The sequence below is a fragment of the Bos taurus genome, chromosome 9 (assembly GCF_002263795.3).
Source record: "Bos taurus isolate L1 Dominette 01449 registration number 42190680 breed Hereford chromosome 9, ARS-UCD2.0, whole genome shotgun sequence".
NCBI classification, from domain to species: Eukaryota; Metazoa; Chordata; class Mammalia; order Artiodactyla; family Bovidae; genus Bos; species Bos taurus.
Genome location: NC_037336.1, coordinates 101,963,643 through 101,978,150, shown reverse-complemented (window position 1 = coordinate 101,978,150; position 14,508 = coordinate 101,963,643). Strand labels below are relative to the sequence as shown.

The window sequence follows — 14,508 nt, the reverse complement described above, 5'->3', positions numbered from 1 at the left end:
GCCGAGGTGGAGGCGCCCAGGGCCCAGGGAAGGCTGCCCGTCACGTGTAGAGCTGGTTCTTGTGATGCACAGAGAGAAAGGGGTCTGGCCGGGGCCCTGGAGTCGTTGTTGGGGAGCTTCCTGTTCTCTGGCTGCTCTAGTGTTGATGCAGCCACCTTTCCTAACGAGGAGCCCTGGACCAGGCTGTCTCTTCCTTTATAATTTCTGGATGACTTGGGTAGTCCTCAAGTTTTACACGATTTTTCATCATTTAGGGCCACAAACATTAGCTGTTTCTTTGTTTTAGCAAATAATGTAGTTGGAAGGTTACACATAATTTGGAAGTTCACAAGTAATGTTGGAAGTTCACAGGTAAGGTTGGAAGGTCAAGGTGATGTTGGAAGGTCATAGGTAAGGCTAGTTTTGAAGGAGAAGCTACTTCCTGTCCAGGATGATGTTTCCAGCCTCATCCCTAACCCTGACCCTCCCAGAGGCGTCCTTGGTCTCCTGGTGGCCGTCATGGTACACGGTCTTGGTGGTGCCGTCGGGGTACTCCCTCCTCTTGAACTGGGCTGTGTGGATCTCCCGCTGACCGTTGCTGAGCACGATGGTCTTGTCACCATTCCTGGTGGAGAGAACAACCTTGTCAGTGGCCAGCATGTCCCGTGGGGAACCCGTGAGGCCAAGGGGTGTGACCACCCAGGTCTGCACACCCTCACCCCCAGATCTTGGGAGACAGGGGTACAGATGCCGCCAGGGCGGGAGAGGGCGGGCACCTGCAGAGTCAGGGCATAGACAGGAGCTGAGCAGCGGGGCTCAGGGTGGCCTGGGGAGAGCTCAGGAGAGAGGCCGGGGTCACGGGCCTGTTTGGGCAGAGCTGCTCCGCGCGGAAGGTAGCTCTGAGGGAGGAAGGAGAGGCCGCAGGGCTCCACCGGGAGAGCAGGGACCTGAGGTAGAATCACACGGGGAGCAGGGACCTGGGGAGCGACAGGGACCTGAGGCCGAATCACCTGGGGAGCTGCAGGGACCTGAGGCCGAATCACCCAGGGAGCAGGAGCCTGAGGTAGAATTACACAGGGAGTGGCAGGAACCTGAGGCGGAATCACCCGAGGAGCGGGGACCTGAGGCAGAATCACCTGGAGAGCAGCAGGGACCTGAGGCGGAATCAGCCGGGAGCGGCAGGGACCTGGTGTAGCGTCACTTGAGCACAGTGACTCCGGCGGTGATGGCGACACTTGTGGCTTCCATGACAGGAGAGGGAGCCCACGGAGGCAGCAGCCCACCAGTGCCGGGGCCCCTGCGCGGTGGGGAGGGGGGCGCTCGAGAGCCTGAGAGTCGGCCGCGGCGGGGGTGGAGGGTCTCCCTGCTCATCCCCGTCAGGACGGCACCTCCCCGCGCGTCTTAGCACCACGTGAGTGCTGCTGCAGGCTCGGGCTGCTACACAGCGCGGCCTCAGTGGGCACACACCAAACGCCGGAGATTATTTTTATGGCTGCAGTTCAGTCATGACCAACGTCAGCAAAGGAAACACTTAAAAATGCGCATCTATGGAGTGGGAGGTGGGAGGGAGCTTCAGGAGGGAGGGGCGGAGGTACACCTAAGGCATTCACGCTGAAGCATGGCAGAAACCTACACAGTGCTGAAAAGCAACTATCCTCCAATTAAAAAGTAATATTTTTAAAAAATGAGTGTTTAGATCCATGTTCACTATGAAATCAATCAGATCAAAGTTATAAGACCAAACCTCTAGGGTCAACGATGTTTTCCATTATACAAATACTGCAACTTTTACAAAAATTAAATTAATCCAGAGAATTGACAACTGCACAAACCACAAATCCTGGAGACTTCAGACTGACACCGCCTGTCCCGGTACCAACCTTTCCACACTCACAATGGTCCCATCTGGAAACACAGTCTCCTCGCGTCCATCATTCAGACGCTGCACCGTCCCATCTGGAAACACGATTTCCTTTGAGCCGTCAGGGCAGACTTTTTCTGAAGAATACAGGTTAAGTCAACAAATCTTCATAACTAGAACATTTGTTGCATTATTTAGCTGTACAAACATATTTTACAGTGATCCACTCCAAGAGGACTAGTATTCAAGATGTTCTTGTAGCCTACTCTCTCATATTTTATTTATATTTGAATATCTTGCTCCAGGCAGGCCCATCTCCCTGGTCTCATTAAAATACATAATTTATATTCTCCCAACTTCACTCAAATTATCTCCCTAATTAAAAGTTTTCTTTCCTTCCATATGCTCTCTGGCTCCCTAAATCCTCCCTTTCAAGACCATCATCACTCATCCCACAGCACGTGGACCTTGGAAGGCCTCGGACCCTCGGTATGGTAGAGTTCACTGTCACTGTTTCCTGTTGACTTGAGGGGTCATGCCAGATGGTGAATGTTCAAGGGGAGAGAGATGTGGAAAAGCATCAGACTGGAATTCCAGAAGAAGAAGGAAAGAGCACAGAGGAATGCAGATATGATCGAAGATAGTGACTGAATTTCCCAGACTGGATGCAAAAATGTGGCTCCACAGATCTAAGAGGTCCAGCTTATTCCAAGCAGAATAAATGAAAAGAAATCCAAGGAGCATGTTACGGCTTGACCTGTCCCCCACCCCAGAGTTCCTGTACTGATGTCCTGGCCCCAGCACCTCAGAACACGGCCTTATTAGGACATGCAATTAGTCAAGATGACGTCATGCTGGAGCAGGGTGAGCCCTGCCCCAACAGGACTGGTCATAGGAACAGAAGTCTTCATGGTCAGAGGGGCACTGATCTTAATATATGCAGCTTATCCCCAAGGGGGACGGAAAGTATAAACAATGAATGTGTGTGTTTGCGTGTATACATACATGCACACAGAGAATGCTACAGCAGATGTGGCAACAGGTAAAACTTGGTGAATCTGAGTAAAGAGCATATAGGAAACTTACGTCAAAATAAATATATATTTTTTTAATTTAGGGCAAACAAAAAATAAAGGGGCTGAGTAACAGTTAAAGAGTTTGCTCTAATGGATAAATACAGAAGGCAGAGCCCAACAGAGTTCACATTCCTCTCAAGCTCACATAGAATCAGGACATTTAAATAGGAGTCGAACAGAAGAAAGGAGTCATACATAGGAGTCATACTCCTATGGTGGTGGTGGTTTAGTTGCTAAGTCGTGTCCGACTCTTGCGACCCCATGGACTGTAGCCTGCCAGGCTCCTCGGTCCATGGGATTCTCCAGGCAAGAATACAGGAGTGGATTGCCATTTCCTTCTCCAGGGGATCTTTCTGACCCAGGAATCGAACCCAGGTCTCCTGGATTGCAGGCAGATTCTTTACCGACTGAGCTACCAGGGAGGCCCTCCTATAAAGAAAATTAAATCAGCAAAGATAAAATAGAGGGAAAAGTCTCAGACTGAGATTCATGTCCAGGATCACACACACCCGATAGAAATATTTCGTCCCACCGGGATCCTCTGTCTTACTACCCTCAACAGAACATGAGGTTCTCTGCCCCCAGTCAGTACCCATAACCAGCTGTTCCTGACACACCCTTCTGGGGTGATTAGCCACATTTCCCAGAGAGAAAAAGAGTGACCACCTAAATGTGGGAGAACTAGACAAGGAAACGCACTGGGGTTGTTTGCATGATAGTCAGCGAGCCTATACTGAGGGCGGTTTTGGTTCTGTGGGTTACAAACTCAGAGAGATGGACTCCTGTTCTTAGTGAGGGAAGGACGCCTTGGTTTGGTATCATTTTAACATCTTTGTTTTGAAAAGCTGAGGGCAGTACTAACCCACCTCCAATTATGTGTAGGGAACAACAGGATTTTAAACGCTTGACAAATAGGAAATAACTTTTTGGTTGGAAAGTATAAAGACAAAGCAATGAACCTCTTGAATTAAACAGGTAAACTGTCACTGGCTCATTCATCAGGGACCCTGGTCCTTCAATGCAGACATTGGTCGGTATTCACAAACTGGATCTACGGTCCTGGTGACCACAGAGAGCATGTTGTAATTCCACCCTCTCTCAGGACAGCTGTGAAACCATGAACAGTGGTCAGGAAGGATATTAAATGATGGCACATGGGAAGTGTCCAACCCAGAGGGGGATCTATTTTCAAATCGGTCCCAGGTCAGGAAGGGACACTTTGTGCAAAGAAGTCGAGATGGTGACCACAAGCCTGACCCTCCTTCTATGACAGCTCTGGAGACAGTCAGCCCCATAATGGGGTGGAGGCTAACCGGCTGCAGTAAAGCCATCCCAGGGAAAATCTTTTGGAAATCTACAAAGCTCAACGCAAGATCAGGACTTTGTTAGTTTCAGCAGCAAGAGCAGGAACTCAAGAAGGCAGAGATGTCCATTTCACACAGAGCCTCAGTAGCTACAGACGGCAAGAAAGACCTTGGGGGTGCAATCTGTACACTCTCTTAAAAATCCACTCCAGAGGCAAAATTCTCAAAGTTCTGGCTGTAATGCTGATGTTGGTTTTTCAATTGCTCAGTTGTATCCCACTCTTTGCAATCCCATGGACTGCAGCATGCCAGGCTTCCCTGTCCTTCACCATCTCCCGGAGCTTGCAGATGGTGGACACGATGCTGAATGGGAGGTCTGTCCACTAGCTAGCACCATTTAGAGAGCCAGGTCCTCTGAAGATATTCAAACCACTAAAATGCAAAATACAGGGATTCTAAATAATGAGGATCACAATAAACTGTGGAAAATTCTGCAAGAGATGGAAATACCAGACCACCTGATCTGCCTCTTGAGAAATTTGTATGCAGGTCAGGAAGCAACAGTTAGAACTGGACATGGAACAACAGACTGGTTCCAAATAGGATAAGGAGTACGTCAAGGCTGTATATTGTCACCCTGCTTATTTAACTTCTATGCAGAGTACATCATGAGAAACGCTGGGCTGGAAGAAGCACAAGCTGGAATCAAGATTGATGGGAGAAATATCAATAACCTCAGATATGCAGATGACACCACCCTTATGGCAGAAAGTGAAGAGGAACTAAAAAGCCTCTTGATGAAAGTGGAAGTGGAGAGTGAAAAAGTTGCCTTAAAGCTCAACATTCAGAAAACAAAGATCATGGCATCCGGTCCCATCACTTCATGGCAAATAGATGGGGAAACAGTGGAAACAGTGTCAGACTTTATTTTTTGGGCTCCAAAATCACTGCAGATGGTGACTGCAGCCATGAAATTAAAAGATGCTTACTCCTTGGAAGGAGAGTTATGACCAACCTAGATAGCATATTCAAAAGCAAAGACATTACTTTGCCAACAGGTTCGTCTAGTCAAGGCTATGGTTTTTTTCCTGTGGTCATGTATGGATGTGAGAGTTGGACTGTGAAGAAGCCTGAGCGCCAAAGAATTGATGCTTTTGAACTGTGGTGTTGGAGAAGACTCTTGAGAGTCACTTGGACTGCAAGGAGATCCAACCAGTCCATTCTGAAGGAGATCAGCCCTGGGATTTCTTTGGAAGGAATGATGCTAAAGCTGAAACTCCAGTACTTTGGCCACCTCATGCAAAGAGTTGACTCATTGGAAAAGAGTCTGATGCTGGGAGGGATTGGGGGCAGGAGGAGAAGGGGACGACAGAGGATGAGATGCCTGGATGGCATCACTGACTCGATGGACGTGAGTCTGAGTGAACTCCGCGAGTTGGTAATGGACAGGGAGGCCTGGCGTGCTGTGATTCATGGGGTCACAAAGAGTTGGACACGACTGAGCGACTGAACTGAACTGAACTGAACTGAAATAATGAACGATAAAATTAGAACATCATAAGAGAAGCAAATTCACAAGGCCAGGTAGCTCAGGTTTTAATTCGAGCTTTGCATTCCAGAGTCTACGTAAACTTGGGAAAAGAATTTGACCTTTTAAGAGGGTGAAGGTACAAAGCTAAGCGTCAGGCCCTGTGGCTGGTGACTTTGCTCCTGATGCTTGACAGGCCCAGGCAGAAAAGGTGACTGCAAGCCCACTGACTTAAAGCTCTCAAACTCATGTCCATTGAGTCCCTGATGCCACTACCCCAGCATAGTTTGACCTCAGGCCAAACTACAGGGAAGGAACACAGCCCCACCCATCAGCAGAAAATTGGATTAAAGATTTACTGAGCATGGCCTTACCCACCAGAGCAAGACCCAGTTCACCCCACAGCCAGTCCCTTCCATCAGGAAGCTTCCACAAGGTCTGATGCTTATCCATCAGAGGGGAGACAGAATGAAAACCACAGTCACAGAAATTGTGATCACATGGACCACAGCCTTGTCTAACTCAGTGAAACTATGAGCCATGCCGTGTAGGGCCACCCCAGATGGACAGGTCATAGAGGAGAGTTCTGACAAAGCGTGGCCCACTGGAGAAGGCAATGGCAAACCACTTCAGCATTCTTGCCTTGAACCCCAGGAACAGTATGAAAAGGGCTTTTATTAAGTGAGTTAATTGCTGAGTCATTTGGCCAACGTCTGCCATGGAGAATTTGCTCTAAAAGCACCCACAGCTGGTAGAGTTAACCTTTCCCCAGACAGCGCCCTGCGCATCTCCTGCCCACGGCCAGCACCTCTCCCCAGAGGTGCTCGTGGCATCACTCACCTGTCTGTTTGCTGGGAACGCGCCCGACTTCCAGAGGGTGGCGATGTGCCGTGCGTGCTCTCCCAGCCCCAGCAGAGTGTGTCTGCAAGCACCAGAAACACACCTGTGTTGGGATGCTGTCCAGGGGTCACTCTGAGCCTCGGCTTAATCTGTGAATCTAGTGGAGTGCTTCCTGCACAGGGAGGCCTGAGCTGTGCGTGGGAAGGGAAGTAGGGCTTTGGAAGAGGAGCTGGACATCAAAGCCCCCAAAATGGAGGCAGCTGGGATGCCTGGTTAGTCCGGGTGATCACTGGCCCGAGAGGTAGCCTTCAGCCCTTCACCCGGATAGGTTCTGGAACCTGGAACCTGCCAAGCTAGGCAGCCTTGGGGGATCTGTAGCTATCTAGACCCCCTATCACACTCACTGCAGTGAGTGTGAGCTGTGATCCCTGCCACTGAGAACCTCACTGCCCAGCTCCGGATAACACACGAGCTCCTCTATGGTCATCCGTCCACACATCTCTGCCTTTTTAACAGGTCCCATGATTGTGAGATTCTGAGTTATGATGACCCCTTTGGTTTCCGATCAAGTGGAGAAGGACCAGGTGGGAAAGTGCAAGAGAGGAGGATTTGTTTTCAAAGTGTTTTGTTTTCATTCCAAATGGATGGATTTGTTTTCAAAGTGAGAACTTGGGAGGAAGAAATCTCAGTCTACTCCAAGCTCTGAGGGTCAGTCAGTTGGTGCCGGCCATCCTGAGCGTCCCTGCTCGTCAGGAATAGAGGCTGAGAGAATGAACAAGTGGAGAGAACTGTTTAAGTAAAGTTGAATTATTTGGAAAACTGTGCTCCCGAGGTTCAAGGGACTGCAGTGCTTTCTTGTTTTAAAGCGAGTCTTCTCACGTGGATTGTCTGTCCCAAAGTGAGCGGAAGCAGAGAGAAGGCTTATTTGTCCAGCATCGCAGTACTTATGAAGTCCAACCAACTTTCAGAGGCCAGGTCTCCCTGGAGACCGGAGGGAGGGAGGAAGAGAACAGTGTCCGCCCAGCAGGGGCCCCCCATGACTTGCCTGTGACCACACAGCAAGCCGATTAGGACGGGAGCATATCCCTCCCAGGACACCTGGGACCTGTCCTCCCAGCAGCCTGTCTTCGCTGTCCACACCTCCCATCCACATGGGGCGCCTGCACCCATCCTTGGTCTCTGCATCTGTACATCATCCTGAGTCTGGCTAAGAAACGACTATTTGTTCCCCCAACATCAGGGAAACTCAGGGTTCAAAGTGTGAAGGGTTGGGTAGGTTACAAGATCAATATCATGTCGCTGTGACATAATGAGAGGCCAGCTTCCAAACAGGTTCTTCCAGACTCTCCTGTTTGCATTAGTTTGCAAAAAAAAAAAAAAAAAAAAAGGACATGTGGGTTAGCTCAGGTCCATGAGAGTTCATATGGCAGTGAAATAGTTCAGAAAGGGTCAGAGGCTTTAGCTGGAGGGAAAACAGAGCCATCAGCGGACCTCTCTAATTAAAACCAACAAAACAAGAGGGAAACGGCAGAGATGAGCTCTGCAGCCCTTCAGGACTCCCAGGGCCCTGAGCCCTACCTCTTAACCCCTAAGCCTGGTTAAAAAAAAAAAAAAAAGCCAAGTCGAGTATTTAAAGAAGCCTTAAAAAATGTGTCGAACACAGTTTGGTGATGTTTTAGTGCTAAAAGACAGTTATTAGTCTACTACTCTAAGAACCAAGTTAAATCCCAAATTATCTGGACAATTGCCTTTCTGGAGAAGTGCCTATAAAACCTCCAGATTCTGCTGAATCTCTTCCCCCAAATACGATAACTTAACACAACCCAGACATCAGTTCATCCCATGAGCCCCGGTCAACGCTGATCTGTGCTCCCTCCAAACATGTCACGTGCCTCTACTGGTTATAACCAGAGTTCACAGCTGTCAGTGACTGAGTGCTCGATCTGCACCAAGCAATACGGCCTGGTGTGAATTTAGTCTGTTTAATGACCTGTAGTGGATTTTCCCAGACTGGGCACAGCCGACAGTCTGGGCCAGGTCGTCCTTTGGTGTGTGTGTGTAGGAATGGAAGGGGGCGTCCTGTATATGCTGTAGGAAGTTGACTGTGCCCATGGCCTCCACCCTCTGGATGCCAACAGCCCCCGCCACCACTCCAGTCGTGACAGCCAAGAGTATCCCCTAGCATTGCAAACGTTCCCGGGGGCCAATTGAGAACTGCTGATCTGTTAAACAGGTGTGCCCTGATTTTCAGATGCGGAAACTGAGGGCTCAGGAGATCAGTTCATTTCCCATGTTCACGATCATGGTCACTGAGTGTGATCCTGTCCCAGGCCCCTGTGGCTCTAAGGCCCAGACTTCCTACTTCACCTAGCACCCAGCACCCAAAGACCAGCACTGAGCACTTAGGACCCAGCACCCAGTGCCTAGCACCCAAAGACCAGCACCAAGCACCTAGCACTCAACACCCAGTGCCTAGCACCTAGAGACCAGCACCCAGTGCCCAGCACCTAGCACCCAGCTTTGGGGAGACTGGCTCCTTCTCCTACCAGACTGTGCAAAAGCCATTCAACAGAAGAAAAGAGAAACCATCTCCTTCCCTTTGACCTCCAGCTTATACTAGGCCTGAGTTCCTGGCTCTCTGCCTGAGTCTGCTGCAGCACCAATGCTGATTCTATAACTAAGGCACCTCTCAAGTGTTTGCTACTGAGCAGCAGCACAGGCTACGCCCTGTGTCTCTCGCTGTTCATCACCATCCATCCAGTGAAGCTCAGTTACAGAGGCTTAGAGGGCTGACCAGTCCCTGAATGACTGAGTGAGAACTCATGGCCGGGATGGGGCTGGCGGCTACTCCCTCTCTAGTGTGGAATCCCGAGTTTGCCATTGACTTGAGCATATCAAGAGCACCCAGTAGGCAGAAGAGCACCCCCAATGAAAGCCTGGCACCTGCCCACTTTCTAGCTTCATCCTTGAGCCCCCGAGGAAGAGGGTGACGATGAACAGAAACTTTCCTAATAACCAGGTGGGGGTTGAATTTTTAAGACCAGCGTGTAGCTGTGCACACCAGTCTGGTGTCTGGTGGGCTCTCCTTCACATCCCAGTTAGAACGTCGTGGGGTGATGGTCTTGTCAGCACATACATCCTTCTCGGTGCCTTTTGAGAAAGCATCCATTTTACAACTGTTGCTGAGTGCCTGTTCCCCCTTGATGGAAACACAAGGGTTCTGAGATGGAAAATTACTTAAAGTCTCACTACTGTGGTTTTATGATCTTTCCTTCTGTTCAGAATTGTTATAAGCCTACTGCCATCATAGACACCAACTGTGACATTTCTGTGAATAAGTCTCACTAAACTGATCAGCGCCAAATCAGCCTGAATTTGGTTATGAATAAAAAATGATATGATTTTCCTTACAAATATCTGTTTTCCTTTAGGCCATGTTATGTAAACGTGCCTCGATTATCAAATTATTAAGTATCAGTCTAGATAAAATCCCCAGGGGGAAGGCATGGCAATCCACTCCAGTATTCTTGCCTGGAGAATTCCATGGACAGAGGAGCTTGGAAGGCTAAAGTCCGTAGGGTTGCAAAGAATCAGACACGACTGATCAACTGAGTGCGCGCACATGTGCACGCACACACACACACACACACACTCACTAGCTAATTCGTAGTCATTGAGTTTGGTAAATTTGGAAATCCTAGGCCATGTAAATAGAGCAATTACTCTTTAAAATTTTTCCTACATTAAACAAAAAAAGAAAAAAATAATAACGTTTAAATGAACTCAAGCTGTTATGGCAAGTATCATTCCCTCCTGTTCACTCTTGCAAAGGTTTTACCTGTTTATAAGAATGTATGTCTGTGCGTGTGTGTGTGTGTTAGTCGCTCAGTCGTGTCCAACTCTTTGCAGCCCCATGGACTGCAGCTGGCCAGTCTCCTCTGTCCATGGGGTTTCCCAGGCAAGAATACTGGAGTGGGTAGCCATCCCCTTCTCCAGGGATCTTCCTGATCCTAAAGAGCATAGGTTCATCTTCATCTAGGCCAGAGGTAATTCAACAAGCAAGAACGGGGAAGGTTCTGAGCTTGCCACAGGCCGAAACACTGTCAGCTGAATTCGGATCTGGTCAATCATTTGGGCGTCAGTGAGTATTTACGAGATATTGTGGTTCTCGCGGGACGTCTGGGGCTGCAGCTGTGGCCCTTACTGTTCCACCCGCTTCCTGAGAGCCCTGCCCCCCAGCAACACCCGCCCCTGCCCTCTACACGGACGTGACCTTCAGGAACTGAGACTCTTCTCAAGGGTTGCAATGTGGAGCAAGGAGACACTCCAGGCAATACGAGACAAATCATGTTTAAATCTGTTTTGCTCTGGGAAGTGTGTGGCTTTGTTTACTGGAAGTAGACGGTCAGCACAGGAGCTGGGCCTGGAAGATGGACGGCAGCACCACGTACCTTGGCCTTGGGGTGCTGGATCTCCCCCTCCTCCTCCTGTTTCATCTTGGTGTCCTCATGCTGGGACACATTTGGGGGCAACTCTGGTTCTACAGGAAGGTCCTGTGGAGAGAGCGTCACATTGTCTGAGGAGACCGTGGTTGGGACGCCTGCCACCGCACCTCACTGGCCCAGCTCCGTGGCCCATCCAGGGCCATGTTCTGGGCTTCCATGAAGGCACACGCCCCCAGCGCCCCTGTTCTGGGCCAGGGTGGCCGAGGGACAGCACGGCAGGTAATGGCAAACCTCCGATGGAGACGTCGCCCCACGCAGAGCTGCGGGGATCTTTCTGAGGCGTTGTGGTGAGCCCATGAGGGAGGGCCCAAAGTCAAGTAAAAGCACCTTACTTATGACGTCAGAAAGGGCAGAACAGAATGTGGGCTGTTCTTGGGAGAAGGGAAGGGAAGTTATCCCTCACAGCTCCCTACTTCTACACCATGTTGCTGCACCTGGGCTCCCCAGGTGGCTCAGACGGTAAAGAATCTGCCTGCAATGCAGGAGGCGTGGATTCGATCCCTGGATCGGGAAGATCCCCTGGAGGAGGAAATGGCAACATACTCCAGTATTCTTGCCTGGAGAATTCCATGGAGAGGAGCCTGGGGGGCTATAGTCCAGAGGGTCACAAAGAGTCAGACATGACATAGAGACTAAACAACTTTTACACCATAAATACGTTCAAGCCCAAATTTCCTTCCATGAAGAAAACTATAAATTCTTAAAGAGATGTGATTACCAGACCACCTGACCTGCCTTCTGAGAAATCTGTATGCAAGTCAAGAAGCAACAGTTAGAACTGGATATGGAACAACAGACTGGTTCCAAATCGGGAAAGGAGTACGTCAAAGCTGTATATTGTCACCCTGCTTATTTAACTCATATGCAGAGTACATCATGCGAAATGCCTGGCTGGATGAAGCACAAGCTGGAATCAAGATTGCCAGGAGAAATCTCAATAACCTCAGATATGCAGATGACACCACCCTTATGGCAGAAAGTGAAGAGGAACTAAAGAGCCTCTTGATGAAAGTGGAAGAGGAGAGTTAAAAAGCTGGCTTAAAACTCAACATTCAGAAAACTAAGATCGTGGCATCCAGTCTCATCACTTCATGGCAAATAGGGGGGAAAGAGTGGCTGACTTTATTTTTGGGGACTCCAAAATCACTGCAGATGGTGACTGCAGCCATGAAATTAAAAGGCGCCTAATCCTTGGAAGAAAAGTTATGACCAACCTAGACAGCATGTTAAAAAGCAGAGATATTACTTTACCAACAAAAGTACATCTAGTCAAAGCTATGGCTTTTCCAGTAGTCATGTATGGATGTGAGAGTTGGACTATAAAGAAAGCTGAGTGCCAAATAATTGATGCTTTTGAACTGTGGTGCTGGAGAGGACTCTTGAGAGTCCCTTGGACTGCAAGGAGATCCAACCAGTCCATCCTAAAGAAAATCAATCCTGAATATTAATTGGAAGGACTGATGCTGAAGCTAAAACTCCAATACTTTGGCCACCTGATGTGAAGAACTGACTCACTGGAAAAGACCCTGATCTGGGAAAGATTGAAGGTGGGAGGAGAAGGGGACAGAGGATGAGATGGTTGGATGGCATCACTGACTAAATGGACATGAGTGTGAGTAAACTCCAGGAGTTGGTGATGGACAGGGAGGTTTGGCATGCTGCAGTCCATGGGGTCACAAAGAGTTGGACACGACTGAACTACTGAACTGAATAATACTACTGATTCTTGTTTTAAATACAGTATATAATAAACAGATTGCTAGCTAGCAGTTGGAGGTAATTATGCTATATTTGCCTTTGATTTTTACTATTAATAGTTTTGGTTAAAAATTATAAGTAAAACTATTATAATATAAAACCAATTTGAGAACCCAAGTGATGGAAAATTATCTCTCTTATTTTGACAACGTGCTAAATGCACCCAAGCGAAAGCTAGGAAAAATGTTTCAACATAGAGGCACGGCTGCAGCCCCTCAGCAGGTAAGGGGGGGAGGTATTTGGAATCACCGTGGTTTTCTGTTCTCCCCATGAAGACACAGGGGGCGTCCCTCTCAGTGCTGGGGGCTGCACCCCCTCAACGCACCCACCTGTGGCTCCTCGGAGACGCTTGGGGAGGAACACGTGGGCTCATCCATCGGGACCCGGGCGGGGAGCCTGCTTGCATCGCTCCTGGAGGGCGAGGAGCGTGTGTCTGCAGAGCAAGCATGCGAGGCTGAGAGAACAGTGCACACACGTCTCGAAACCACATTCTCTAGTTTCCAAGTCCCACGTAAACTGATGTGAACATGTTCTCTTTCCTTCATGAGATCAGTATGAAAACAGAGGGCCAGTTACACAGACACAGGGTCAACTGATCACGCAGGAAACATGAACCGTTTAAAGAATATTCTTGCCAAGTCGCTTCAGTCATGTCCGACTCTGTGACCCTATGGACTGCTGCCCACCAGACTCCTCTGGCCGTGGGGTCCTCCAGGCAAGAATACTGGAGTGGGTTATCATTTCCTCCTCCAGGGGATCTTCTTGACCCAGGGATCGAACCCGGGTCTCTTACGTCTCCTGCACTGGCAGGCGGGTTCTTTACCACTAGCACCGCTGGAGAAGCCCATTTAAAGAACATATCCACCCCTTGTCACGTATTAAGGCGGGTCGAGTGATGGATCCAAAGGCCTGTTCTCTGCCTTCGAGCTGCGGATGAGCCAGCAGGCAGACGGGTGGGAGGAGAGAAAAGCCCGACCCCACGGTGGCAGGTCTGCTGGGCAGACGGGTCCTGGGGGTGAGCACCACCTCAGTCCCCGGAGTCGGGGAGCGTGTCTCTAAGGAGGCACCGCCCATCAGGGGAGACAGGGCTGGAGGCTGAGGCTGGGATGGGGTGGGGGCCGTCCCACTCAGTACATCAGGAGCAGGAAGCTCCAGTAGTAAACTGAGTTTGGGGGAGCAGGGTTCCCCAAGGGGGTGAGGGGCCGCCAGCGTTGACCCTCGAGGGGATGAAGATCCAGCCTGGGCTGTGGGGAGACCCCGGGACGGACCCAGAGGACCGGTGGGGGGGAGGGGCGGGGGCCCACCAGGCAGGCAAACAGGTCCGCGTCCACCCGGGCGGAGGGAGGGCTCTGAGATGGCAAGGCCGGGCGTCCTGCCAGGAGGACTGGCGCGGGGGACGGGCAGCTAAGGGCAAGGGCCAGGTCTCTGGAAACCACGCGATCCTGATCGCCCTGCTGAGTTCACAGGGACCTCAGGCACCCGCAGCTCATGCTCGGCACAAAGACGCCAAGCCACACTGCCCCGGCTGGAGCAGAAGCAGGGTTCAGGGCGGCAGGTCCGCACGTGGGTCTGAAGGGACTTGGGAAGGGCTCCTTCCCCGACATGTCCAGAGCTCGGGGCTCTCTGGTCCTGCTGCTGGGACCCCGGAGGGGACGGT

General features: G+C 50.1%; 1 protein-coding gene across 2 annotated transcripts in view; it reads right to left on the bottom strand.

Moving 5' to 3' along the window:
* Nucleotides 1–249: 249 nt before the first annotated feature.
* LOC101904883 (T-complex protein 10A homolog 2) overlaps nt 250–14,508 on the bottom strand; it is a 29,331-nt gene continuing 15,072 nt past the window's right edge. The window contains exons 1-5 of one of the 2 annotated variants that reach the window (XM_059889989.1): nt 11,325–11,400; nt 11,040–11,141; nt 6,589–6,670; nt 1,860–1,977; nt 250–604 (exon numbers count right to left, since the gene is read on the bottom strand). In XM_059889989.1, the coding sequence (XP_059745972.1) occupies nt 415–604; nt 1,860–1,977; nt 6,589–6,670; nt 11,040–11,141; nt 11,325–11,390 (558 nt within the window). In that variant the 5' untranslated portion in view covers nt 11,391–11,400 and the 3' untranslated portion in view covers nt 250–414. Of the gene's footprint in view, nt 605–1,859; nt 1,978–6,588; nt 6,671–11,039; nt 11,142–11,324; nt 11,401–14,508 lie in introns of those variants that run through there. The other variant, XM_059889987.1, reaches the window with a different exon arrangement.